Source organism: Stegostoma tigrinum, chromosome 7 (assembly GCF_030684315.1).
Source record: "Stegostoma tigrinum isolate sSteTig4 chromosome 7, sSteTig4.hap1, whole genome shotgun sequence".
Classification (NCBI taxonomy): domain Eukaryota; kingdom Metazoa; phylum Chordata; class Chondrichthyes; order Orectolobiformes; family Stegostomatidae; genus Stegostoma; species Stegostoma tigrinum.
Genome location: NC_081360.1, coordinates 58728840 through 58754640, shown reverse-complemented (window position 1 = coordinate 58754640; position 25801 = coordinate 58728840). Strand labels below are relative to the sequence as shown.

At 40.8% G+C, this 25801-nt stretch overlaps 1 protein-coding gene across 13 annotated transcripts in view; it reads left to right on the top strand.

The window, feature by feature from the left end:
• Positions 1 to 25801, top strand: part of baz2ba (bromodomain adjacent to zinc finger domain, 2Ba) — a 329006-nt gene that overhangs the window by 179451 nt on the left and 123754 nt on the right. For 12 of the 13 annotated variants that reach the window (XM_059647301.1, XM_059647303.1, XM_059647298.1 and 9 more), the window contains 5 exons: positions 550 to 719; positions 12529 to 12798; positions 17592 to 17987; positions 22356 to 22971; positions 24732 to 25004. In XM_059647301.1, coding sequence (XP_059503284.1) covers positions 550 to 719; positions 12529 to 12798; positions 17592 to 17987; positions 22356 to 22971; positions 24732 to 25004 — 1725 coding nt within the window. The remainder of the gene's footprint in view (positions 1 to 549; positions 720 to 12528; positions 12799 to 17591; positions 17988 to 22355; positions 22972 to 24731; positions 25005 to 25801) is intronic. The other variant, XM_059647305.1, reaches the window with a different exon arrangement.

Sequence of the window (25801 nt, the reverse complement as noted above, 5' to 3'; positions counted from 1 at the left end):
TGAATGGAAGGTGTCATGGTGCTGCCATTTTGCTGACTTTGGGCTCAAGTATACAATTTATCATTCTCCCGTTTATCTTGTTCACTCCTATTCTGCTTTGGTTATTAATAGAATATTCAGTCATTTTCAGACGTTAACTCTGTTTTCTCCTTCACAGATGCTGCAAGACCTGCTGAGTTTTTCTAGCAATTTCGTTTTTGTTCTCGATCATCTTCAGGTTGCTGCAGCAAACTGTATTCTGACATTGCTTCAGAATAAGAGGCAAATTGGAAAACTTTGGCTCCCTGTGGCACATGCGCAAGTGCACCCCTGCAAATTAATTAAAGACTCTTAAAGGCCGGAGACATTTTAATTCTGTGCTTTAAAATTATCCATGATTTTATATGGAGAAACAGAAGTATTTCAGATTAAACTTTAGTTTGCTTCCACTGCAAATATTGTAGTGAAGAGCAATAGATATTGTTTTGAATTTCTAGCCATATTTATACAAATGATTGATTAACAAATGTTGTTGGAATGCTGTTTCACGGTTTGTATTTTCTTTTGAAGGTATGAATGGATCATTGAATGGTAACACCATTACAGCAGTATCAGGAGTGAGCACATCTGGACTTGGTACCATTGGACAAGCCAAGATGGCAATCTCTGGAAAAGGGCACAAATGTGTTCTTGAACAAAATAAGCATCTAGAAACTCCAACAGACAAGCTAAAGGAAAAAGTATGTACTTTTTTTCCTATTTATTTTAAATTTGTTATTTCATTTATTGCAAAAGCTCATTGTTATGGTCAAGTTAGCAGTTCTTGACTGAAAATTTGCACCTATAATACATATAGGTTTTGTGCTGTTGGTACTGTTTGGTATCAAAATGTCTGTGCTGAGTACCATTTTGATAAGGATGTTTGTACAGGCTTCGAGAGTGTGTACTAGAGGTTGTAGCGCAGCCAGATCATCACTCGGTGTAATGATGTTTTGAGGTCTGTGCTGCCATTTTCAACCTTGGTACTCTAGCTAGCTCTCCTTTGTGGAAAAAGAATATAAACAGAATATAAATTTAGCAGGAAGAACACAGAATCCCTTCCACCCACAAATACACACACACACTCACCTACACGCACATATGTTTTATGTGGCTTGTCAACTTTTTAGGTTAGATCATAGAACTGTACAGCACAGCACAGGCCCTTCAGCCCATGATGTTGTGCTGAACCTTTACCCCAAAACATAAGGTCTACCTAACCTCCACCCCTTTCTTATCCTATCATCCGTATGCCTATCTAATAGCCACTTAAATGCCCTAGTGAGACCAACTCCACTACCCTCTGCAGCAATGCATTCCATGTCCCTACCACTCTGAGTAAAGAACCCTCCTCTGTCGTCTCCCTTACATCTGTCTCCACTCACTTTAAAGCCCCCTCGTAATAGCTATCTTCACCCGAGGAAAAAGTCTCTGGCTGCCCGCTGTATCTATACCTCCGATCATTTTGCACACCTTTATCAAGTCACCTCTCATCCTTCATCATTTGAAAGAGAAGAGTTAGGTTAGCAGTTGATTAGTTTCTTTGGCGCTGTCTGAGCATATGTATGTGCTGTGAGTTTTCTTGTCCCACTTATAATTGGTTAAAATCAATGAGGAGTCATGCAGTATTTGGTGTAGGCCTTGGATTGGAGTTAATATTTTTGGTCAGGCACTTCCCTGATCATGGATGCTGTGTAAGTCTCTTGCAAAGATTTGTAGCTTGGGTTGTGTGTGAGGTTGTTGACTTGCTTGCCAAGTTGGTTGGTTACAGTTAAGAAGTTTCATCTTCATGCTAGGTAACGTCATCAGTGCAGCCTCTGATGAAGCGATGTTGTTCTGCTTTGCTTAGTATTTATATGATCTGGTCTGCTAAGGTGTTTTGTGTCATTTCCAGTTCTTTTTAGCCAGCGTTTGTATATGGACTCTAATTCCACAATGCCTCTAGGAATTCCCATGCGTGTCTGTGGTTGGTTTGAGCTAGGATGGTCACATCGTCCCAGTTAAATTGATGGCTTTCGTTGTCCGAGTGTACTGAAATGAGGGAAAGTTCGTTGTGTTGTTTCGCTGCTAGTTGGTGTTTGTGTATCCTGATGGCTAGTTTCCTTCCTGTCTGGTCAGTGTAATGTTTTTGGCAGTTCTTGCACAGTATTTTGTACACTGTTGGTCCCACGTGGAAATACTAAGCAGAGTAGAACAAGATTGCTTCAAAGGCAGCCGCACTGATGATGTTGTATCAGAGACAATGGGAACTGCAGATGCTGGAGAATCCAAGATAACCAAGTGTGAAGCTGGATGAACACAGCAGGCCAAGCAGCATCTCAGGAGCACAAAAGCTGACGTTTCAGGCTTAGACCTCTCAGAGACCCTGGCTCTCTGATGAAGGGTGTAGGCCCGAACGTCAGCTTTTGTGCTCCTGAGATGCTTCTTGGGTTGCTGTGTTCATCCAGCTTCACACTTTGTTATCTCGCATTGATGATGTTACCTAGCATGGTGATTAAACATCTGAAACATAACCAGCCAGCTCAGCGAGCAAGTCCATAACTTCACCCACAATCCGAGCGACAAATGCTCTCAAGAACCTTAAACACCTTACGGGCGTAACATGCTCAAAATAGCCCAACAATAGGAAACCTTTACCAATCAACTGAGTGCTACCCATGAACAACTTCATTTTCTCCACGAATGCCTCAGGAACCAGGTACTGCCCTGTAGCATGAAATACAAATCTCCACTCAACAACCTACAGGTGTACAAAATAGCCTCAGAATGCCTCGGGTAGTGATTAGTGCTGTGCCTGTAACTGGGTCCACAAGAATGAACGAGAAATTTCCTGCCAAAAGTCGTACCACAATGTAACCAACCAGCAATGGACTACAACCCCAGAACAGGCCATCAACACCAAATAACACAGGACCAGAACTAAGAAGAGAGACAAATTTCAGGCGAAGCTGACCAAAATAATCCCCCATAAAGACAAGAACAGTAACAAGCCAGACTCATGGGTAAGAAACCTATCCAATAGACCACTTACCAAAACCAAGAAAGCTGTCCTAATATGTTGACTAAACTATAACCAGAGATGCAAACAGAAGAGTCTTTATGGCTGCTCTGGAAGATACACCTTTAAAAAAAAAATGGACTCATGGACGAAACTCAACAGGCCATCCAATAGACTATCATCCCTGCATTGAGCCAGAGGAATGATTGGGACACCCTAAATATGTCAGAGTGAAAAGCATTGGAAGACTCCAGAAAAGACAGGGACGTCATAATCCTACCAACAGACAAAGGACCCATGACTGTCAATCTGAACAGACTAGACTTTATTGAAAAAGCACAGGCACTGCTTGCAGATGCAGAACTTACCAACAGGTGGACATCGAACTCCACCACACACTTCACCTTTAACAGTCAAGCATACAAACAAATTAATGGTACACCTCTGGGCTCACCCATCTCAGGAATTATTGCAGGGGCGGTCATGCAAAGGTTGGAATGCATGACCTTCCACCGCATTCAGCCAAAAATGTGGATACGATACGTGGATGACACATTTGTCATCATGAAATGCACTGAGTTAAAAGAGAGACACCACCTCATCAACAACGTATTCACCATGATCAAATTTACGAGAGGAGGAAAACAACGATCAACTTCCATTCCTCGACATTAGGGTAGAATGAATGACAGATGGAGAATTCCAAACCACAGTATACAGGAAGGCAATCCACACAGACCAAATCCTCAATTTCCACAGCAATTATCCCAACGCCCACAAGCAAAGCTGTGTAAGGGCACTATTCAAATGGGCTGCGACCCACTGCAACACACCTGAACTTCACAAGAAATAGGAAAAGCACATATACAAGGTCTTCACTATCAATAGATATCCCACTAACTTCATCCGCAGATACCTGCTAGATAGACAACATCGAGAGGACACAAAATAACTAATATCCTGGTCACATGACTGTATGTCAAGTGTCATCAGAACTGATAACAAGATTCCTATGACCACTCAAAATCAAGATGGCACACAAGCCCACAGCCACTATGACAAACACTCACCAGAACCAAAGACCCCATATTCACTACGTGCAGGACCACCGTGGTGCACAAAATACTGTGCAAGGTCTGCCAAAAACATTACATGACCAGACAGGAAGGAAACTAGCCATCAGGATACACAAAGACCAGTTAGCAGCGAAACATCATGGAGAATTTTCCCTTGTCATAGTACACCTGGACAAAGAAGGCCTTAATTTATCTGGGACCATCCTAGCTCAAGCCATCCAGAGATATGCATGAGAATTCCTAGAGGCCTGGTTCTCCACTAAAGCAATCCACTAAACATGTGGAACTGGAACGTATATATAAACTTTGCAAAAAAGAACCAGAAATGGCGCAAAACACCTCAACAGGCTGGATTTCATAAATACTAAGCAGAGTAGAACAACATGGCTTCATCAGAGGCCACACTGATGTTACCTAGCATGATGACGAAACATCTGAACTATAACCAGCTAGCTTGCTGAGCAATTCACCAACCTTATGGATGTTGCAATTAATGTCTTGTTTACCCTGCAGCATGAGCAGAAGCAGCACAGGCTTCTCTGAGCAGGAAAGGGAGAAGGGCTCTCATCACAGGGACTTATTGACTAAGGATCTTCAGGGAATATTTCTCTCATGTCACTTGCTGGTGTTTGCGTAGTGTTAATTTTATGAAGGATGTACTTGTTGAACTCTACCTGCCAGACAGTCCTGCAATCTCCCAGCAGGGCAAGGGTGGCTTTGTCATTAGTCATGAGATCTTCAAAGGCTGGAGCAGGTAAGATCACTAATTTCTCCCAGTTTGCTCTTAACTGCTGCATTAGATGGTTGACCTGGATGTCGGGAAGAAGGAGTGTACAATGTGTTCTCTTTGGCAAGAAGCATGCGGAATGGGCATGGGCCTACCAGGACGATTGGCTTCCCCATGTTATAGAGTGCCATTGATAGCACAGGTGATTATTTGATGGTGCAACATCTCCTAGCAGAGATGGACTGTGACTGCATAGACTGCCACTCTGTGATTGCGCAGTTTGTGTGCACTCATAAAAGAGCACAATAGATACATGCCCAGTATTGTAAGGACATGAGCAGGCATTGGCCCTTCATCATCCTGAGACTACTCTATTATTCAAAAAGATCAAGGCTGACCTGATTGTATCCTTAACTCCACTTTCCTTCCTGACCCCCATAGTTGTGGACTCTTGAAAGTTCAGAAATGTCATTCTTCCTTGAATGTATTCGATGATCTAGTTTCCACTGCTCTCTGGGGAGCATCCGTCCTCTGAAACTCTCTCAAAATCCTACATGTTCCAATATGGCCATCTCTCATTTTTTAAACTCCAGTAAGTATAGGTACAACCTGTTCAACCTTTCCTCATCAGAAAGACGCTTTGCCCCAGGACATAGCTTCCAGATTCTTCTCTGAATGGAATCCGGCATAAGTACGACCCTCCTTAAAGTAAAATGGATTACTTTGGCAAGTTTACATTAGCAAATTTGGAAGATGGTGACAAATATATCCACTATCTCTGCAGCCACTTCTTTTACGATTCTAGGATGCTGGTCGTCAGATCTGGGGACGTATCATTTGAAACATACATAAGGTCTGGGTGACTGAAAACAGATTAAGCTTTGGAAGAATATTGGGAAAGTCGGACCAATCTGAAGTGCAGAATTAAGGGGGCTAAAAGGGGTCATGAAATATCTTTAGCAAACAGGGTTAAGGAAACTCCCAAAGCCTTTTATTCATACATAAGGAGCAAGAGGGTAACTAGAGAAAGGGTTGGTCCACACAAGGACAAAGGTAGGAAGTTATGCGAGGAGTCAGAAAATGAGTGAGATTCTTAATGGGTACTTTGCGTCAGTATTCACTGAGGAAAGGGACATGACAGATGTTGAGGAAAGGGATAGATGTTTGATTACTGCAGGTCATTTCAGCATAAGGACGTCGGGTGGCAGTGTGTTAGGTATTGTAAAAGACATTAGGGTGGACAAGTCCCCAGGTCCAGATAGGATCGATCCCAGGTTACTGAGGGAAGTGAGAGAGGAAATAGCTGAGGCCTTAACAGATATCTTGGCAGCATCCCTGAGCACAAGTGAGGTCCCAGAGGACTGAGAATTGCTAATGTCATCCCCTTGTTTAAGAAGGATAGCAGGGATAATTCAGGTAATTGTAGACCGGCGAGCCTGACGTCAGTGATGGGGAAACTGCTGGAGAAGATATTGAGGGATAGGATCTATTTACATTTGGAAGAAAATGGGCTTATTAGTGATAGGCAACATGGGTTTTGTGCAGGAAAGGTCATGTCTTATCAACTTGATAGAATTCTTTGAAGAAGTGACAAAGTTGAGAGATGAGGGAAAGGCTGTGGATGTCATATACGTGGACTTCAGTAAGGCGTTTGATAATGTTCCCCGTGGTAGGTGATGGAGAAAGTGAAGATGCATGGGGTCCAGGGTGAACTAGCTAGATGGATAGAGAACTGGCTGGGCAACAGGAGACAGAGAATAGTAGTGGAAGGCAGTTTGTCAAAATGGAGAACTGTGACCAATGGTGTTCCACAGGTATCTATGTTGGGACCGTTGTTGTTTGTGATATACATAAATGATTTGGAGGAAAGTATAGATGGTCTCATTAGCAAGTTTTCAGATGACACTAAGATTGGTGGAGGAGCTGTCAGAGAATGCAACAGAATATAGATAGATTGGAGAGTTGGGTGGAGAAATGGCAGATGGAGTTCAATCCAGGCAAATGCGAGGTGATGCATTTTGGAAGATCCAATTCAACAGCGAACTATACGGTGTATGGAAAAGCCCTGGGGAGAACTGATGCACAGAGATATCTGGGTGTTCAGATCTGTTGTACCCTGAAGGTGGCAATGCAGGTTGATAGTGGCCAAGAAGGCATATAGAACATAGAACATTGCAGCTCAGTACAGGCCCTTCGGCCTTCGATGTTGTGCTGACCTGTCATACCAATCTGAAGCCCATCTAACCTACACTATTCCGTGTACATCCATATGCTTGTCCAATGACGACTTAAAGTTGGCGCATCTGCTACCATTGCAGGCAAAGCGTTCCATTCCCTTACTACTCTGAGCAAAGAAACTACCTCTGACATCTGTCCTATATCTTTCAACCCTTAATTTAAAGCTATGCCCCCTCGTGCTCGCCATCACCATCCTCGGAAAAAGGCTTTCCCTATTCACCCTGTCTAACCCTCTGATTATTTACCATGTCTCAATTAAGTCACCTCTCAACCTTCTTCTTTCTAATGAAAACAGCCTCAAGTCCCTCAACCTTTCCTCGTAAGACCTTCCCTCCATACCAGGCGACATCCTAGTAAATCTCCTCTGCACCCTTTCCAAAGCTTCCACATCCTCCTTATAATGCGGTGACCAGAACTGTACGCAGAACTGCAAGTGCGGCCGCACCAGAGTTTTGTACAGCTGCAGCATAACCTCTTGGTTCCGGAACTCGATCCCTCTATTCATAAAAGCTAAAACACTGTATGCCTTCTTAACAATCCTGTCAACCTGGGTGGCAGCTTTCAATGATCATATGGCGTGCTCTCATTCATCGGACGGGGTATTGAGTACAAGAGTTGACAGCTCATGTTGCAGTTGTATAGGACTTTGGCTTGACCACATTTGGAATACTGCGTACAGTTCTGGATGCCACATTACCAAAAGGATGTGGATGCTTTGGAGTGGGTGCAGAGGATGTTCACCAGGATGTTGCCTGGTATGGAGGGTGCCAGTTTTGAAGAGTGGTTGAGTAGATTAAGGCTATTTTATATTAGAAAGATGGAAGTTGAGGGGCGACCTGATTGAGGTCTATGATATCATGAGCGGTATAGACAGGATGGATAGCAAAAGATTTTTCCCAGAGTGGGGGACTCAATGACTCTGGGTCACGATTTCAAGGTGAGAGGTGAAAAGTTTAAGGGAGATATGCGTGGAAAGTTCTTTACCAAAGGGTGGTGGGTGCCTGGAACGCATTGCCTGATGAGGTGGTAGAGGCGGGCATGATAGCATCATTAAAGATGTATCTAGATTGATACATGAATGTACAGGGAGCAGAGGGATACAGATCCTTGGAAAATAAGCAACAGGTTTAGGTAGAGGATCTGGACTGGCGCAGGCTTGGAGGGCCGAATGGCCTGTTCCTGTGCTGTAATTTTATTTGTTCTTTGTTTTCTGTTCGGTCTTAAGTCCTACTAGTTTTTGAGTTATTTTTAATTGCATGGTAGTGATTGCTTTAAGTTCCGTCTTCTCCTGGTCTCTTGATTTTTCTACTATTCTTGGTATGATTTTTCTACAGTGAAGACAGGGAAGATAATTGTTCAAGGGCTAATACCCACTGTAGATACTACTTTTAATATAAACCTTTTTTTTTCACGTACTTACGAGTTTCTTTTCTCATATTCTAATTTCTCCTTTATTATTTTTCATTCATCTTTGGCCGGTTCCTTAAACTTTCCCAGTCTTTTATTCTGCTTCTTCTTTCAGTATTTCATATCACTTTTAATTTACATAGATAGCTACAGATGGTACATCCTTCTGATGGTCTTTCTTCTTCAAGGGAATATATGCTTAGAACATAGAACATAGAACAGTACAGCACAGAACAGGCCCTTCAGCCCACAATGTTGTGCCGACCATTGATCCTCATGTATGCACCCTCAAATTTCTGTGACCATATACATGTCCAGCAGTCTCTTAAATGACCACAATGACCTTGCTTCCACAACTGCTGCTGGCAACGCATTCCATGCTCTCACAACTCTCTGCGTAAAGAACCTGCCTCTGACATCCCCTCTATACTTTCCACCAACCAGCTTAAAACTATGACCCCTCGTGCTAGCCATTTCTGCCCTGGGAAATAGTCTCTGGCTATCAACTCTATCTATGCCTCTCATTATCTTGTATACCTCAATTAGGTCTCCTCTCCTCCTCCGTTTCTCCAATGAAAAGAGACCGAGCTCAGTCAACCTCTCTTCATAAGATAAGCCCTCCAGTCCAGGCAGCATCCTGGTAAACCTCCTCTGAACCCTCTCCAAAGCATCCACATCTTTCCTATAATAGGGCGCCCAGAACTGGACGCAGTATTCCAAGTGCGGTCTAACCAAAGTTTTATAGAGCTGCAACAAGATCTCACGACTCTTAAACTCAATCCCCCTGTTAATGAAAGCCAAAACACCATATGCTTTCTTAACAACCCTGTCCACTTGGGTGGCCATTTTAAGGGATCTATTTATCTGCACACCAAGATCCCTCTGTTCCTCCACGCTGCCAAGAATCCTATCGTTAATCCTGTACTCAGCTTTCAAATTCGACCTTCCAAAATGCATCACCTCGCATTTATCCAGGTTGAACTCCATCTGCCACCTCTCAGCCCATCTCTGCATCCTGTCAATGTCCCGCCGCAGCCTACAACAGCCCTCTACACTGTCAACGACACCTCCGACCTTTGTGTCGTCTGCAAACTTGCTGACCCATCCTTCAATCCCCTCATCCAAGTCATGAATAAAAATTACAAACAGTTGAGGCCCAAGGACAGAGTCCTGTGGAACCCCACTCACCACTGACTTCCAGGCAGAATATTTTCCTTCTACTACCACTCGCTGTCTTCTGTTGGCCAGCGAATTCTGTATCCAAGCAGCTAAGTTCCCCTGTATCCCATTCCTCCTGACCTTCTGAATGAGCCTACCATGGGGAACCTTATCAAATGCCTTGCTTAAGTCCATATACACCACATCCACAGCTCGACCCTCATCAACTTTTCTAGTCACATCCTCAAAAAACTCGATAAGGTTTGTAAGGCATGACCTACCCCTCACAAAGCCGTGTTGACTGTATTTGATCAAGCCATGCTCTTCCAGATGGTCATAAATCTTATCCCTCAGAATCCTTTCTAACACCTTGCAGACGACAGACGTGAGACTTACCGGCCTATAATTGCCGGGGATTTCCCTATTTCCTTTCTTGAAGAGAGGAATTACATTTGCCTCTCTCCAGTCCTCAGGTACGACTCCAGTGGAGAGCGAGGATGCAAAGATCTTCGCAAGTGGCGAAGCAATTGCATTTCTCGCTTCCCAAAGCAGCCGAGGACAAATCTGGTCCGGGCCTGGCGACTTGTCAATCTTAATGTTTGACAAAATTTTCAGCACATCAGCTTCCTCTATCTCTATCCATTCCAGCATGCACACCTGCTCTTCAAAGGTTTCATTCACTACAAAGTTCGTTTCTTTCGTAAAGACAGAAGCAAAAAACTCATTTAGGGCTTCCCCTACCTCCTCAGGCTCCACACACAAGTTCCCTATGCTATCCCTGATCGGCCCTACTCTTTCTTTGATCATTCTCTTATTCCTCATGTAAGTGTAAAATGCCTTTGTGTTTTCCCGGATTCCTTCTGCCAAGCCTTTCTCGTGCCCCCTCCTAGCTCTCCTCAGACCATTTTTGAGCTCCTTCCTTGCCTGCGTGTAATCCTCTCTCGCTGAACTTGACCCTAGTTTCATCCACCTTATGTAAGCTACCTTCTTCCTTTTCACTAGAAACTCCACCGCTCTCGTCATCCAAGGTTCCTTTATCTTACCCCTTCTTGCCTGTCTCAGAGGGACATATTTACTCATCACTCCCAACAACTGTTCCTTAAACAGTCTCCACATGTCTATAGTTCCCTTAACATGGAACAACTGCTCCCAGTCCATGCTTCCTAACTCATGTCTAATCGCATCATAGTTTCCTCTTCCCCAAATAAATATCCCCCCATTTTGCCTAATCCTCTCCTTCTCCATAGCTATGTAGAATGTGAGGCAGTTATGGTCACTATCACCAAAATGCTCTCCCACCACAAGATCTGATACCTGCCCCGGCTCGTTTCCGAGCACCAAGTCTAGAATGGCCTCTCCCCTCGTCGGCCTGTCAACGTACTGCGTTAGGAAACCCTCCTGAACACACCTTACAAAAACAGCTCCATTCAAATCTTCTGCTCGAAGGAGGTTCCAATCAATATTAGGAAAGTTAAAGTCACCCATTACAACAACCCTACTGCGTGCACACTTTTCCAAAATCTGTCGACCTATGCTTTCTTCAATCTCCCTGCTGCTATTGGGGGGCCTGTAGTAAACCCCTAACGAGGTGACTACTCCCTTGCTGTTCCTAATTTCCACCCATACTGACTCAGTAGGCAGATCTTCCTTGACAATTGTTGAGAGTTATCACATATCTCTTCAAATGTTTGCCACTGATCCCAATCAGCTTCCGTTTTAATTTGTTTATCTAGTCCATTTTAGCTCTGTGCTGTCGTTCCCTTGTAATTGTTGTCATTCCCTTATAATTGCCATTATTTAAGAATAAATTATTAGTTATGGCCTCAAATCTCTCACTCTCAAACTGAATATGGAACCCAACATGTTATGATCATTCTATCCGAGAAGATTCCTTATTGTGAGATCTTTATAATTAATCCTGTTGTCATGTATGTTGTTAGGTCCAAGCTACTATGTTCCTTGATGATTTCAAAATGTATAATTCTATGAAGTCATCCCATATCCATGTGATGAACTCATCCACTAGGCCACAAATGTCAGCACAATTTGCCCAATCAGCGTGGAGATAAAAATTAGCTGGGATTATTGCAGTAACTTGCTTGCAAGCCCTCATTATTTTTTAATGTATTCTTTGTCTTAACTGTGTAGCTAATGTTGGGAGCAAGTGAAACCACACCAACACCAATGACTTTTTTCATATATATTGTTCGCCACTTCTTATCTTAACCTACACTAATTCTACAACTTGATATGTTGAAGCTGAAATAATTTATTTCTAGGGCACTGATCTCTTTATTACCAGATCTACCTGCACTCTTTCCCTTTACTCTTGTGATGGACAGCTGTGTTCTAAAGGAGGGTCACTAGTTCAGAAACGTTAATTTCTTTCCACAGATGTTTCCATAGATTTCTGTTGTTGCTTTTGCTTCTGCTTTCCAGCATCTGCAGTTCTTTCAACTTTTTCTGTGCACCTTGTTTTGATTTTGATGGATTCGTTTGTTTATTGTCTGGTCCTGCTGCCTCTCCTCTTCAAATGCTGTAGAAATCTTGAGTTATTTCCTGCTTACTCTTATTAAACATTTCAGTGTCTCTTACCATGAAGTGCAAGAAAGTCATTTGCATCCTTGGTATGCAGCCTGTGTTTTCACACAGAGTTGTGCCGACATTAATTCTCCTGATGGAGGGGTAATTTGAGAGACAGTTCAGTCAAGGATTTATCAAAAATGATAATACTTGACTTGCGGAGCAGATTGTACCCAATTATTATTCTAGCTGCAAATGTTGCATGTCATGGTATGTGATGCTACAAAAAGGAAGTAATTTTGTGTTTTAAACAAATAGCAAATGTTTGTATTATTTAAAGTAAATTTCCTGTGAAATTTGTCTAATTACGAAACTTTTGTTAGAAGCCCAGAAAGAAAGCAATTGAAAGCTCCAGCAATAGTGAAAGTGAATCAGGGACATCATCGGACTCTTCAAGTGAAGGTTTGAGCAGCAGTGATTCAGACGACTTTGATGATGACGATGATGATGATGATGACGACGATGACGACGACGATGATGATGATGACGATGACGATGACGATGAAGATGATGATCATAGTATTGGCGAAGAAGATAGTGAAGAAGGTGATTCAGATTCTGAAATTGAAACGGCACATGCAAAGAAGACTAAGGTAAAATTTAAGACTCATATAGGTGTGTACCATTTTGTTTGTGTTTAAGCTTTGGAAAAACTTTTATGCAAAGACTTGTTATTGGCATTATAGCCTATATGTGCTAGAGAATTAATTTTGCCTTTCACAAGCTTGTATTTAATATGCACCAGTTCTCATCCATCCCACCGCATCCTGCATCACTGCCCTTCAAAAGGCAAATAGTCTGTTTCCTCTATGGTTTTTCCAAGCTTTCTAATGTTTTCTTTGATGTACTGTTAACAAACATTTCAAAAATTATTTTGCTATGTCTTTGTTTTCTATCCCTTCATTCATCTTTTAGTGATTTTCTTTTATTGAGTTATAGAGATAGCCTGCTGCGAATTTCTGAAATCATTTGTAGAAGCTACATGTCATTAGGCAGATTACAAATCAGATAACGGGAGTCGAAATATTCGTCAAACTGTATGTTTATACAGCAGGGATACTATAGTTGTGGCAGTGCACTCTCTGTCAAAGTCTACAACACCAGTCTGTATTTGTTTGGCTAACTAAGATTATACCTCCATCTCAACCACGGTCCAACCGATCAACATACGATATAAATTGATGTTCTGTTTCCAAGTTTGGTTTCTTACATACAGGTTGTCATGAGTACAGTAGAAAAGCTTCAACTTTAATCTCTTTTTAACAATGTTTAATATACTATAATTTAATTGGCATAGTGTAATGTAATAGTAAAGTATGGCATAAAAACTTGATCTTGAATTCTGATACATCTTTTGAAGGTCAAAGGATACGTGAAGATGTTGGAAGTGTACATCTTAATTTAAAAAATTGTTCAAATCATGTAGCACAAGTATGCTATTCTTGACACTTTTTGTATTTTGTTATTTCTGACTGAAGGCTTCTGCAATGCATATTGTTACTGTGTACATTGTGGTCTGCTGCTTTTTGTTTATGTAGTCCGAGTAAAGTCTGAGTAAACCACAATACTCTATCTGGCTCATAACCAAATGAGTAAACAAATAGAATGTTCACTGAAGATAAATTACAGTAGGACCTGAGGGGTGCTGTGAAGAATGTTTTTTAGTATAGTGTAATATGATTTGTAATGTATTGCTTGAAAGAGTGATGGCAATAGATTCAACTGTAACTTTTAAAATGGACTGTAATAAATAGTTAAGAGAAAGATTTGCATGACTACAGGGAAGTAGTATGGTGGTGGGACGAATGTGTTTCAAAGAGAAAAGGACTATTACATCAATTTGTTAAAAATATTAAAAAGGTAGATAATAGGCTAAAACGTAGCACTTGAATATATTATCAGTAAGTATCTATACATTTTGGCAAAAGACCCACCCCTTGTAACTGTATCCTGAATGTGAGTAAACTTAATGATTTGAGGAAGAAGGCTCTTGGGATATGATGGATGGTTCATCAAGTTATCATAAGAACAGAGTAAGCTGTTCGCATATACCACATCCCCATGAGCTGCTCCGTTGTTCAACAGGCATGTGGCTGATCCAGCTCTCCTCATATCCATCTTCCTCCCCTTCCCTACAACCCTTGATTCTGTATTGATCCAGAACGTCCGTACCTCAGCTTTAAATATACACAAGAACTCTGTCCCTGGTCTCTGACAAGAAGTTCCAAAGACTCTCAACCCTCTTGAGAGAAGAAAATCTTACTGATGTCATACTTAAATTGGCACCCCTTAATTCTGTTATGGTGCCTTTGGTCCGAGACACACTCATAAGGGAAGGCACCCTCTCAGCATTAACTTTGTTAAGTCCTTTAACAATTCTATGCTTCATTGAAATCGCCTCTCTTTCTTCTAAACTCCAGTGCATTCAGCATGGTCTCCAATTAAATAATTTAATCAGAACTGCTGACAGTGCTCCACATGTGATCTCATCAGCACTCTGTACTGTTGCAGTGAAACTTCCCAGTCTTTCAACCTTCTTGTAATAAGGGTTAATATTCCATTAGCACTTCTGATTACCTGTGACAGCTGTGTGCTGGCATTCTGTGTTTCATGCACAGGTACCCCAAGTCCCTTTGACTTGTAGCTTTATTTAGTTTTTCTCCAAATCAGTAATTCTGTTATTTTGTTATTTCTTCCAAAATGTACAACTTCACATTTTTCCATATGCTACTAATTTGCAAATTTTCTGCCCACTTACTTAATGTATCAATATGTCTCTGTAAACTGTTTGCATCCCTCTTGCAATCTGCCTTTCCACCAATTTCTATGTCATCTGCAAAGTTGGCTCCAGTACATTTGCTTTCATCTCCAAATCATTAATATATGTTGTAAACTGTGGCAGTCCCAGCACTGATCCCTGTGGAAACCTACTTGTTGCAGATTGCCAACCTGGAAAAAAAATCTCTTATTCCCACTTGCTGTTTCCTGCCCATTTTAGCCAATTTTCTATCCATGCTAATATCCTACTTCCAACATCATGGATTCTTATCCTGTGGCTGAATCCCTGTGAACTACCTTATTAGCCGCCTTCTGGAAGTTGAAATACAAGCACATCTACTGGTTCCTCTCTATCCACTGTGGTATGAGGTTCCTTGAAAAATGCTCATAAATTAGTCAGACGTGATTTCCCTTGCATGAAACCATGCTAAATCTGCTTGGTTAGATTATGATTTGTCAAATGATTTGCTCTCACTTGAAGATTGATGAGATTGTCCTTTTGAGAAAAAAAGCAGCTAATTGAATTCTAGGTTTCATCACAAGAGGTGTAGATATAAAAGTTGAGAAGTGATTTATGTCAGATGTTAAACGGTTCCAGTGCAATATTGAATTGCACACTGTTGGTACTAACAGATGCAGAGTGTTTAGAGAGGATATGGAGCAAGTATAGCTGGGAAATTCCCTGGTATCATAATACTTTGAGTGTATGTGTTCATTTAGAGGTGATTACTCACTCAACTTGTGGACCAATCTTGTTCTCTCATCTAATCTGATGTTTAACTGTGCTCTCATCTTTATCTTTGGTTAATACAATTTTCTCTGCTCAAATGCTATTTCACAACATAAAGACTCACTGATGTTTTAAAGAATTAAACCAATGATTAGCTACTTTAACTATTTGAGCCATATTGGACAGATTTGTTTTAATCTGGACTTCCAGAACGTGTTGGATAAAGTACGACAGGCTAGGGTAATTAGACAGACAAGAACCCATGGTGTTGAGGATAGTATATTAGCATGGATAAATGTGAAGCTAAAGTTACCGTAGTTGTACCGACAATAATGCTGCCTGGTCCCTTACTTACTTGAGCCTTACTAACTTGGAAAACTCCCTTTGCTTTTCTTCTCTCTAATGAGATATGTCACGTTCTTTGATGGAAGTGACTGTTTATCACCAAGTTTATGAATGACCCAAAAATAGGTGGAAGGGCAAATTATGAGGTTGACTCAGAGTCTGCAAAGCAATATAGACATGTTATGTGAGTAGTCAAAAAGTTGGCAGATGGAATACATAATGTGTGAAAATGTGAGGTTATGCATGTTGGCGGGATTAATAGAAGAACTAAATATTTAAATGGAGAAAAACTGTAGAAAACGACAGAACAAAGAGATTTGGGAATCCTTGTGCGTGATTCACAGACAGCTATTACCTGAGTTCAGTAGGTATGAGGGAAAGCAAATAGAGTGTTGACTTTTATTTCAAAAATATTGGAGTATAAAATGAAAGAGGTTTTCCGAAAACTATACAAGGCACTCATGAGACCACAGTTTGAATACTGTGAAATGTCTTGGGTTCGTTACGTAAGGAAAGCTACGTTGCCATTGACAGCAATTTGTTTCACAGCTGATATGTACTGGGTATGGAAGGGCTGCCTTAATAGCAGAAATGGGTCAATTGGGCCTGTGCCCATTGGAATTTTGAAGAACGAGAGGTGACCTCACTGAAACATAAAGTTTTCTTAGGTCACCTGACAGAATAAATAGAGAGGTTGTTTTGCCTTGTGGGAGAGCCTAGGACCAGAAGGCACAACCTCAGAATAGTGGGTCATCTAATTAAGACAGAAATAAGGAGGAATTTCTTCTCTGAGGAATGTGAATCTGCAAAATTCTTTACTGGAGAAGTCTATTGAGGCTGAGTCATTAAGTACGTTTATGGATAAGGTAGACAGATTATTGATCAGTAAGGGAGTCAACAGTCATGGGGAAAAGGCAGGAAAGTGGAATTGAAGGTTATCAGATCAGCCTTCATTTCGTTGAGTAGTAGAACAGACTTGATGGGTGGAATTCCCTACATCTGCACCTACATGTTATGGCCAAATGCCCCATTTGCTAATCTGAGGCATTTTAGGAGCATGAAGAGCCTAATTCACATTTTTCACTGAGGAAATAGAAAATCAACCAGGAAATTTGCACAAGTACTTCACAAGAACCCATTTATAATATGTGAATCTAGTCCATTACTGACAAGCTATTGTTGACAAGATGTGTGTTGAACTACGCAATAGTACATCTTTCTTCCCTCAGTTTACACTTGTGTGTTTTACTGAGGAATTAACCAGATAAAAGCATGATCAAGAACCCTATGTCATCTTTTCTTTGAATGTTCCTCTCTTTCTACACCACTGTTTCCATCACATACCCAAGAATGTTATTCCCAATTACTTATTTTCAGTATGCAGATATCTAACTTTATAGTACCAATTAAAGATTATGCTTGTAGGAGTTACTCTCTTCGTTACCATGTATTAAAAAGTTAACTAAAATATCTAACCAATAATTCTTTAAGAACCCTCTAGTCTTAATTCATGAATTTAAATTTTATTTGCAGAGTTTGATGCACACTGCAAAGGAGCCAAAAGAAACAGGCCAGAGTGTTTGTGACACTAAGCAGTCACATGACAAAAGAATGAACCAGCATCTACATCTTGCCACAGAGTCACAGATTTCACATTCATTCCAATCCCAGCAAAAACAGTCGCCAGTTTTGTCACAACTTTCCCTCATTTTCCAGACCTCCCATTCAAATGATGAGTCTGGTAAAAAACATCAGAGTGTCATTCAGTCCACAGGACTAACAGTTGGGATGAAACCTGTGCCTTTGGTCAATCAGGGAAGGAAAGAATCTTCTCCAAAACCAACTGGTGCTTTGCCTGAACTTCTAAAGGCAGGCAATATATGTTCTTCTGAAGACCTGGGGTCACCACATGATCTTCGTGTGAAGCAGGCAAGTTGACTTAATACCTTCCATTATTGTAGTTTGAGTCAATAAAATTGAAAAATCTAGGCACTGAGATTATTTCGGCACCACCAGCTTTGAAAGGAGTAGGAGAAAAAATTTAATATTTTCAGATGTGGTTTCGTAGGTTAAGCAAATATTGGATTTTAAAAGCATGTGAACCTAAATTCCTAGCTATAGATGTTTATTTTTAGGTGACACATTTTAGATTTAGATTAACCTTTTTCAGTTTGAATTTTTTTTGTGTTGACAGGCCGACGAGGGGAGAGGCCATTCTAGACTTGGTGCTTGGAAACGAGCTGGGGCAGGTATCAGATCTTGTGGTGGGAGAGCATTTTGGTGATAGTGACCATAACTGCCTCACATTCTACATAGCTATGGAGAAGGAGAGGATTAGGCAAAATGGGAGGATATTTATTTGGGGAAGAGGAAACTATGATGCGATTAGACATGAGTTAGGAAGCATGGACTGGGAGCAGTTGTTCCATGGTAAGGGAACTATAGACATGTGGAGACTGTTTAAGGAACAGTTGTTGGGAGTGATGAGTAAATATGTCCCTCTGAGACAGGCAAGAAGGGGTAAGATAAAGGAACCTTGGATGACGAGAGCGGTGGAGCTTCTCGTCAAAAAGAAGATGATAGCTTACGTAAGGTGGAGGAAGCTAGGGTCAAGCTCAGCTCTAGAGGATTACAGGCAGGCGAGGAAGGAGCTCAAAAATGGTCTGAGGAGAGCTAGGAGGGGGCACGAGAAAGGCTTGGCAGAACGGATTAGGGAGAACACAAAGGCATTTTACACTTATGTGAGGAATAAGAGAATGATCAAAGAAAGAGTAGGGCCGATCAGGGATAGCACAGCGAACTTGCGTGTGGTGTCTGAGGAGGTAGGGGAAGCCCTAAATGAGTTTTTTGCTTCTGTCTTTACGAAAGGAACGAACTTTGTAGTGAATGAAAACTTTGAAGAGCAGGCGTGCATGCTGGAATGGATAGAGATAGAGGAAGCTGATGTGCTGAACATTTTGTCAAACATTAAGATTGACAAGTTGCCAGGCCCAGACCAGATTTGTCCTCAGCTGCTTTGGAAAACGAGAAATGCAATTGCTTCGCCATTCGTGAAGATCTTTGCATCCTCGCTGTCCACTGGAGTCGTACCTGAGAACTGGAGAGAGGCAAATGTAATTCCTCTCTTCAAGAAAGGAAATAGGGAAATCCCGGGCAATTACAGACCAGTAAGTCTCACGTCTGTCGTCTGCAAGGTGTTAGAAAGGATTCTGAGGGATAGGATTTATGACCATCTGGAAGAGCATTGTTTGATTAAATGCAGTCAACACGGCTTTGTGAGGGGTAGGTCATGCCTCACAAACCTTATCGAGTTCTTTGAGGATGTGACTAGAAAAGTTGATGAGGGTCGAGCTGTGGATGTGGTGTATATGGACTTAAGCAAGGCATTTGATAAGGTTCCCCATGGTAGGCTCATTCAGAAGGTCAGGAGGAATGGGATACAGGGGAACTTAGCTGCTTGGATACAGAATTGGCTGGCCAACAGAAGACAGCGAGCGGGATTAGAAGGAAAATATTCTGCCTGGAAGTCAGTGGTGAGTGGTGTTCCACAGGGCTCTGTCCTTGGGCCTCTACTGTTTGTAATTTTTATTCATGACTTGGATGAGGGAATTGAAGGATGGGTCAGCAAGTTTGCAGACGACATGAATGTTGGAGGTGTCGTTGACAGTATAGAGGGCTGTTGTAGGCTGCAGCGTGACATTGACAGGATGCAGAGATGGGCTGAGAGGTGGCAGATGGAGTTCAACCTGGATAAATGCGAGGTGATGCATTTTGGAAGGTTGAATTTGAAAGCTGAGTACAGGATTAAGGATAGGAATCTTGGCAGTGTGGAGGAACAGAGGGATCTTGGTGTGCGGATACATAGATCCCTTAAAATGGCCACCCAAGTGGACAGGGTTGTTAAGAAAGCATATGGTGTTTTGGCTTTCATTAACAGGGGGATTGAGTTTAAGAGTCGTGAGATTTTGTTGCAGCTCTATAAAAAATTTGGTTAGACCGCACTTGGAATACTGCGTCCAGTTCTGGTCACTCTATTATAGGAAAGATGTGGATGCTTTGGAGAGGGTTCAGAGGAGGTTTACCAGAATGCTGCCTGGACTGGAGGGCTTATCTTCTGAAGAGAGGTTGACTGAACTTGGACATTTTTCATTGGAGAAAAGGAGGAGGAGAGGGGATCGAATTGAGGTATACAAGATAATGAGAGGCATAGATAGAGCTGATAGCCAGAGACTATTTCCCAGGGCAGAAAAGGCTAACACGAGGGGTCATAGTTTTAAGCTGGTTGTAGGAAAGTATAGAGGGGATGTCAGAGGCGGGTTCTTTACACAGTGAGTTGAGAGAGCATGGAATGCGTTGCCAGCAGCAATTGTGGAAGCAAGGTCATTGGGGACATTTAAGAGACTGCTGGACAGGCATATGGTCACAGAAGTTTGAGGGTGCATACATGAGGATCAATGATCGGCACAACATTGTGGGCTGAAGGGCCTGTTCTGTGCTGTACTGTTCTATGTTCTGTGTTCTATTACTGGAACCTAATCATTTTCATATACCTTGAAGCAACTGCTTTAGAACTATTATTGCAGCAACTTTAAACCTTAACTAATCAACCTAGTTCTTTAGTTTTAGTGCAAAGGGAGGATCTGTCTCTAATCAGATTGTGTTTTTCTTTCACATGCCCACCCGAATCTGCCTCCCCCCACGTACCTCCAACCACGACTGCAAAGTCTGTCAAAGCCCATCTTTATGATTCAAACATAACTGGCTCTTGTGCTGCTCTAGATAATTTTGCACTTATGATATTTTATTTAATTCATGATGCTGGTTTTTACTTATATGCATTATCAGGCTGTTATGATGAAAGTTTATGATATATTATTATTTGGGAACTTTGATTCTAAAATACAGGGTGATGGGTCTTTGGTTTTCATCACTGAAGGTCTGATTTTTCCAGTAAAGATCAGAAAGTAATTTAGAGCAGTGAACTGAAGACTGCTTTTCTAAGAAGACTTAATCTAAATGACTCAATAAACTGTCTGGTGAGATAAGTGGTGCATATTATTGCATTTGGTTTTTCAGATCTACACCAAGATTGGTGGCTAGGGGCCACAAGCAAATTGAGTTCAGGAGAGAAGAAGTCCATTCCAGCAGAAGGGCAGTTTCGTGTTTACAGTTTTCAATCCACCAGAGCTGGAAAGAAATCTTAATCTGTTTGGGTAGTCTCATTGTGGCTAAGTCTGAGAAAATTCAGAGAGCTAGCTTGTCTATATCTCTGGGAGAGACTTGAGAGAATCACATCTGATGAAGTTACGAAAAGTTGTTGAAAGTAAATGTCTGCAGTGTCTCAGTTGAGCAAGCTATTTTAAGTTAAAGTTAGGAATGATCTAAAGTGAGGTTGAATGTCTGTGAAGGATGTTGCTGGAAAGAAAGTTTAAATATTACTTCTTGCTGTTTATCTTAAGATTATTCAAATTGTCATACACAGTTGTTTTTCTTCTTCTTTTGTCCTTTTGTTAAAAGTACTTTAGCAGCGTCATCTATCTATATCTACTAATTGACCACCATCTAATCAAATTGCAATAATCAGACTTAAGGTCTGTCAAGCCAGTTTTCACTCTGTAATCTGACTTGTCCAGTATTGCCATAAAATGGGATTGACATCTTGAAGGTATGTAAATTCAGGAGTAGCAGTGAGCATTGATCTTTGAACAAAAACAAAGTTGCTGGAAAAGCTCAGCAGGTCTGGCAGCATCTATGAAGGAGAAAACAGAGTTAACGTTTTGGTTCCGGTGATCCTACCTTAGATTACAGCATCTGCAGTTCTTTTGGTTTTTATTTAGCGTTGATCTTTGACCCATTACTACCTCAGCTTTACATGTGTTTGAAAGATTCAGCCGTAAGTAGTAGTTACAAATTGTACAGCAGTGCTTCTACACTGGGTCGCATGGCAGATTTATTGTCTTCATTTCGGCTAATTTTAAAATGCACCCTTTTCGTAGGAACCTTCCTCAGTTGGGAAAAGCTATGGGGTAATCGCATCTGTGATCTCCATTATGGGTTCATTGTGGATAAGTTTCTCAACCAGTAGTGTATTTTCATAATGGACAATATAACTTTGATAAGTGCAGTGGAGAATAATAATGCATGTGAAGCCAGAAAGTTAGTTCAGCTTCTTTTTATTACCATATTTGCCATACCATTATTACCATAACGATACCCATGTTGTTTTTGGGTTGCATTGTCTTTATTCTATAATGATTTACGCTTGGTTGTTATTTCATTTTTTTAATCTGTTTGCAGGAACTATTTAAGCAGTCATTTCCAGCACAATTAAAGAAACAACAAGAACAATACAAAGCCCAGAAGAAGGCAGCGGCAAGTAGTAACAAGAGCTTCCAGATACCTTTGTCTAGTCCAAAATCTGCCGCTAGTTCACCAGCACACCAGAAGCTGCCTCCAGTTGATGGTAACCAGTCAAACCCCTTGGTAATAAGTGCACTTGTAGCACAGCAGCAACCTAATGGGGTAATTCAGAGTGTCATTCAGGAAGCCCCTTTGGCACTTATGACCAAATCTAGAATCCAAATCAAAAATACTGATAAAGTAGTTACAAACTCTGGTAGCACTACATCCATTTCACCACTTCCCTTGGGTTCAAATTTGAAGAATCATTCCAGCAATCATGTGACACCAGTTCAACATTCTACCTCTCCAGTATTATCCCAGAATTCTCCTAAAGACAAATCAGTGAGTCTTAAGAATACTGCACAGCAGCAACATCACCATTACACAAACCAGTCTTTGGCTGATCATTTTAGAGGGATTGATTCTGATGTTCCAAGTAGCAAGGATTCTGATGAGTCCAATGAAGAAGATGACGACGATGAAGAAGATGATTCTGATAATAGCCAATCAGGTTAGAATACATATTTATGGACTTTGTTTTTGAAAGGATTTTGAATGGAGGCTGTTTATCAAATATTGGGTTTGAAGTTTGTGACAATAGACTAACAAATCTAAAATGCCTTTTGCACTCTACCAGACCCCTCTTTCTTTTTCCTGTTGAAATCAGTAGCATGCAAATAAGGTAGATCATAAAACATACTGCTGATCTGTGCTTGCCCCTTTTGTGCTTCCATCCAAGGCAAAGGTCTTTCCTATAGTTGATCCCGACAGCCTTATTGTTCTGAGATTGCCATTTAAAATGGAACGGCAGTTTTGCTTATTTTTCTGCATACAGAATATGTGCCATTTCATCATATTAAAAAGTTTTGCAGTTTTATGGAATAGATTCTCTTAGAGTATTGGAATGCTTAATTTATTAGTGACTATCTCTCCACTTCATGAATTATCTAAATGTTGAATGAGTTCCCATAACCAGTTCTTGGTGAGTTTTCTGTGGACATATTGATAGATTCCTTTGTCTTTGCAAAAGCCATAGGTAACCTGAATATTGATAGTAGTGTTGCAGTTAGGCAGAATCTTAACCCGTCACCATCTTCTGAATCTGTACTCATTGAACTTATTGACTGTGCACTTGAATTTATATTTAATGATGCCAAATAGGTGGTTTAGCTGTGGGAACAACTGTAAATCCACCAGTTCCTGACATTTTCCCTAGGCTTCTAAACGACCATAGGTTTGGTGGAATGAGCAAGCCCTTGCCTCAAGTGCTGCATCCTGTGCTCCAGTTCAATTTAGTGGAAGCAGAATAATTCATTCCCTTAGGCCTCCCTCTGGCCTTTTCCCTGCACTTGATTCATTTGTCTCTATGTGCTGTAAAATTGGCTTGACAAGCAATCATGTAAGTAGGGCTTTAACTATTTATTGATTTTTGTAAATCCAAGGAAGCTGTAGATGCTGGAAATCTGTAGAAATTGTTGGAAAAGCTCAGCAGGTCTGGCAGCATCTGTGGAAAGAAATCGGCATTAACATTTCCGCTTGAGTGGAAGTCACACCTTCTTGCTGAGCTGAGAAGATTGTCCTGTGATAGGAAATTCAGTAGGCTTGGCTGACTTACATTCCCCAGAAATGATTTTGTTGAACCGTATAAAATCATTAAAAGACTTTATAAGGCAGCTGGGATGCATCCCATGGCTGACAAGTCCTCAGAAAGAGGACCATTTAGAATTGAGATGAGAAGAATTTTATTTTTAGTTCAAATAGTTGTAGTTGAGTCTTTTTTTAAACTGAGGAAAGTGGATGCTGGTAGACACCTTTAGATTTTTGATAAACAAAATAACCGGAAAAAGGGATAGTGCAAGAAGGTGGAGATGAGATAGAAGAATGGCAAAGTTGGCTCAGAGGGCCAGACAGCCTACTTCTATTTCTTAACTTAATATCTTTTTTAAAACTATAGGTCTTAAATCTCAATTTCTTCTGAGCTGAAATGTGTATATGTCTCTTAAGGTACTATAGAGAAAACCTGAAGGCATTTAATATGACATTTCATTCAAGTTTTCAGTTTCACACTGGACACCATTTAGTGGCATCAGTTGTGATTTATGTTTTACATATTTACAATGATGTGAATTTATCGTTTTTAAATTTAATTAAATGTTTCCTTTTTCTGGGTGATGTAATAACTAATTTGACTGTAGATTCTTCATTTTGCATCTGTTTTTAGGGAGGCCTAATTATAGAATTTTTAAAATATTTATCTTATTTTCCAATTAGAGGCTGATAGTGACTCAGAGACTGAAACGGATGGATCAGATGAAGAAGTTAAGGAACAAGATAAGACAGAAACAGAGAATGAAGGAGAAGAAATTGCACATAAATCAAATAAGTCTGCTCATTCAAGTCACAATTCTTCCTGTCAGTCAGCCCACTCAACACCCATTAGCCTCCATTTATTGAAGACGCCAAAGTCAGCACCTGGCCCATTGGCATCAGAAGCTACAACACTGGTCTATGCTGGAGCCCCGTCATCTTCATTTGCACCATGTGGTAATTTCTTTTTTACTCTATTTACTTTCCCTTTTTTCTTAAAGGCCATTCCTTAATGGTATATGTTTTGTAGCCTCTTCTGGCAGCTTTCTCCCATCTGAGAAAGGATCTGTTAATGGGAAAGGCACTTGTATCCGAGCTAAATTCAGCTTCTATCCTCTTCATTTTCACCTAGGTTACAGAAAAACTGACCAGTTATTCACTTTCTAAACAGTAGCTGTCATCAGTTGCTGTTTTACTGTTGTTGCCTTGGTTGAAATCTCTTAATGCAACACGTTGCAAAAGGGATTAATCTAGGCTCTTTGTCAGCATGGTTTACTTAAACCATTGGGAAGCTAAGTTGTTTGAGGAATAATTCAGTTTTTTTTCTGTTTGGAGAATGTTCATTGTGCAAACATTACTCTAGTATTTACATCAGGTTTTCTTTAGCTTTGCTGTAGTAACATGTTGAACTGCCAAAGTAGATCTTCAAGTTCTCAGAATATTTTGGTTCTGTGGTTACATATGTAGTTAGTTGCAAATTTGAAAATGAAACTTTATATTTCATAGATTCGATGACAAAAACTTGTTTCAAGGTTACATTTGGGTAAGGTTTCTAAATTAGTTGTAAAATTGATCTGTTTAGCTTGCAGAGAAAATAGAGGATTGAAAGATAGGTATCCCATGGTGACACATCACCTTGGTACACACCAGTTGTAACCCTATTGCTCAACTAAGACATGATGAAGTGACATTTAATTATTTCAAAATCCATCTACTTACAGTTAAGACTGAGCTCCATGTGCTTTCATCAATGG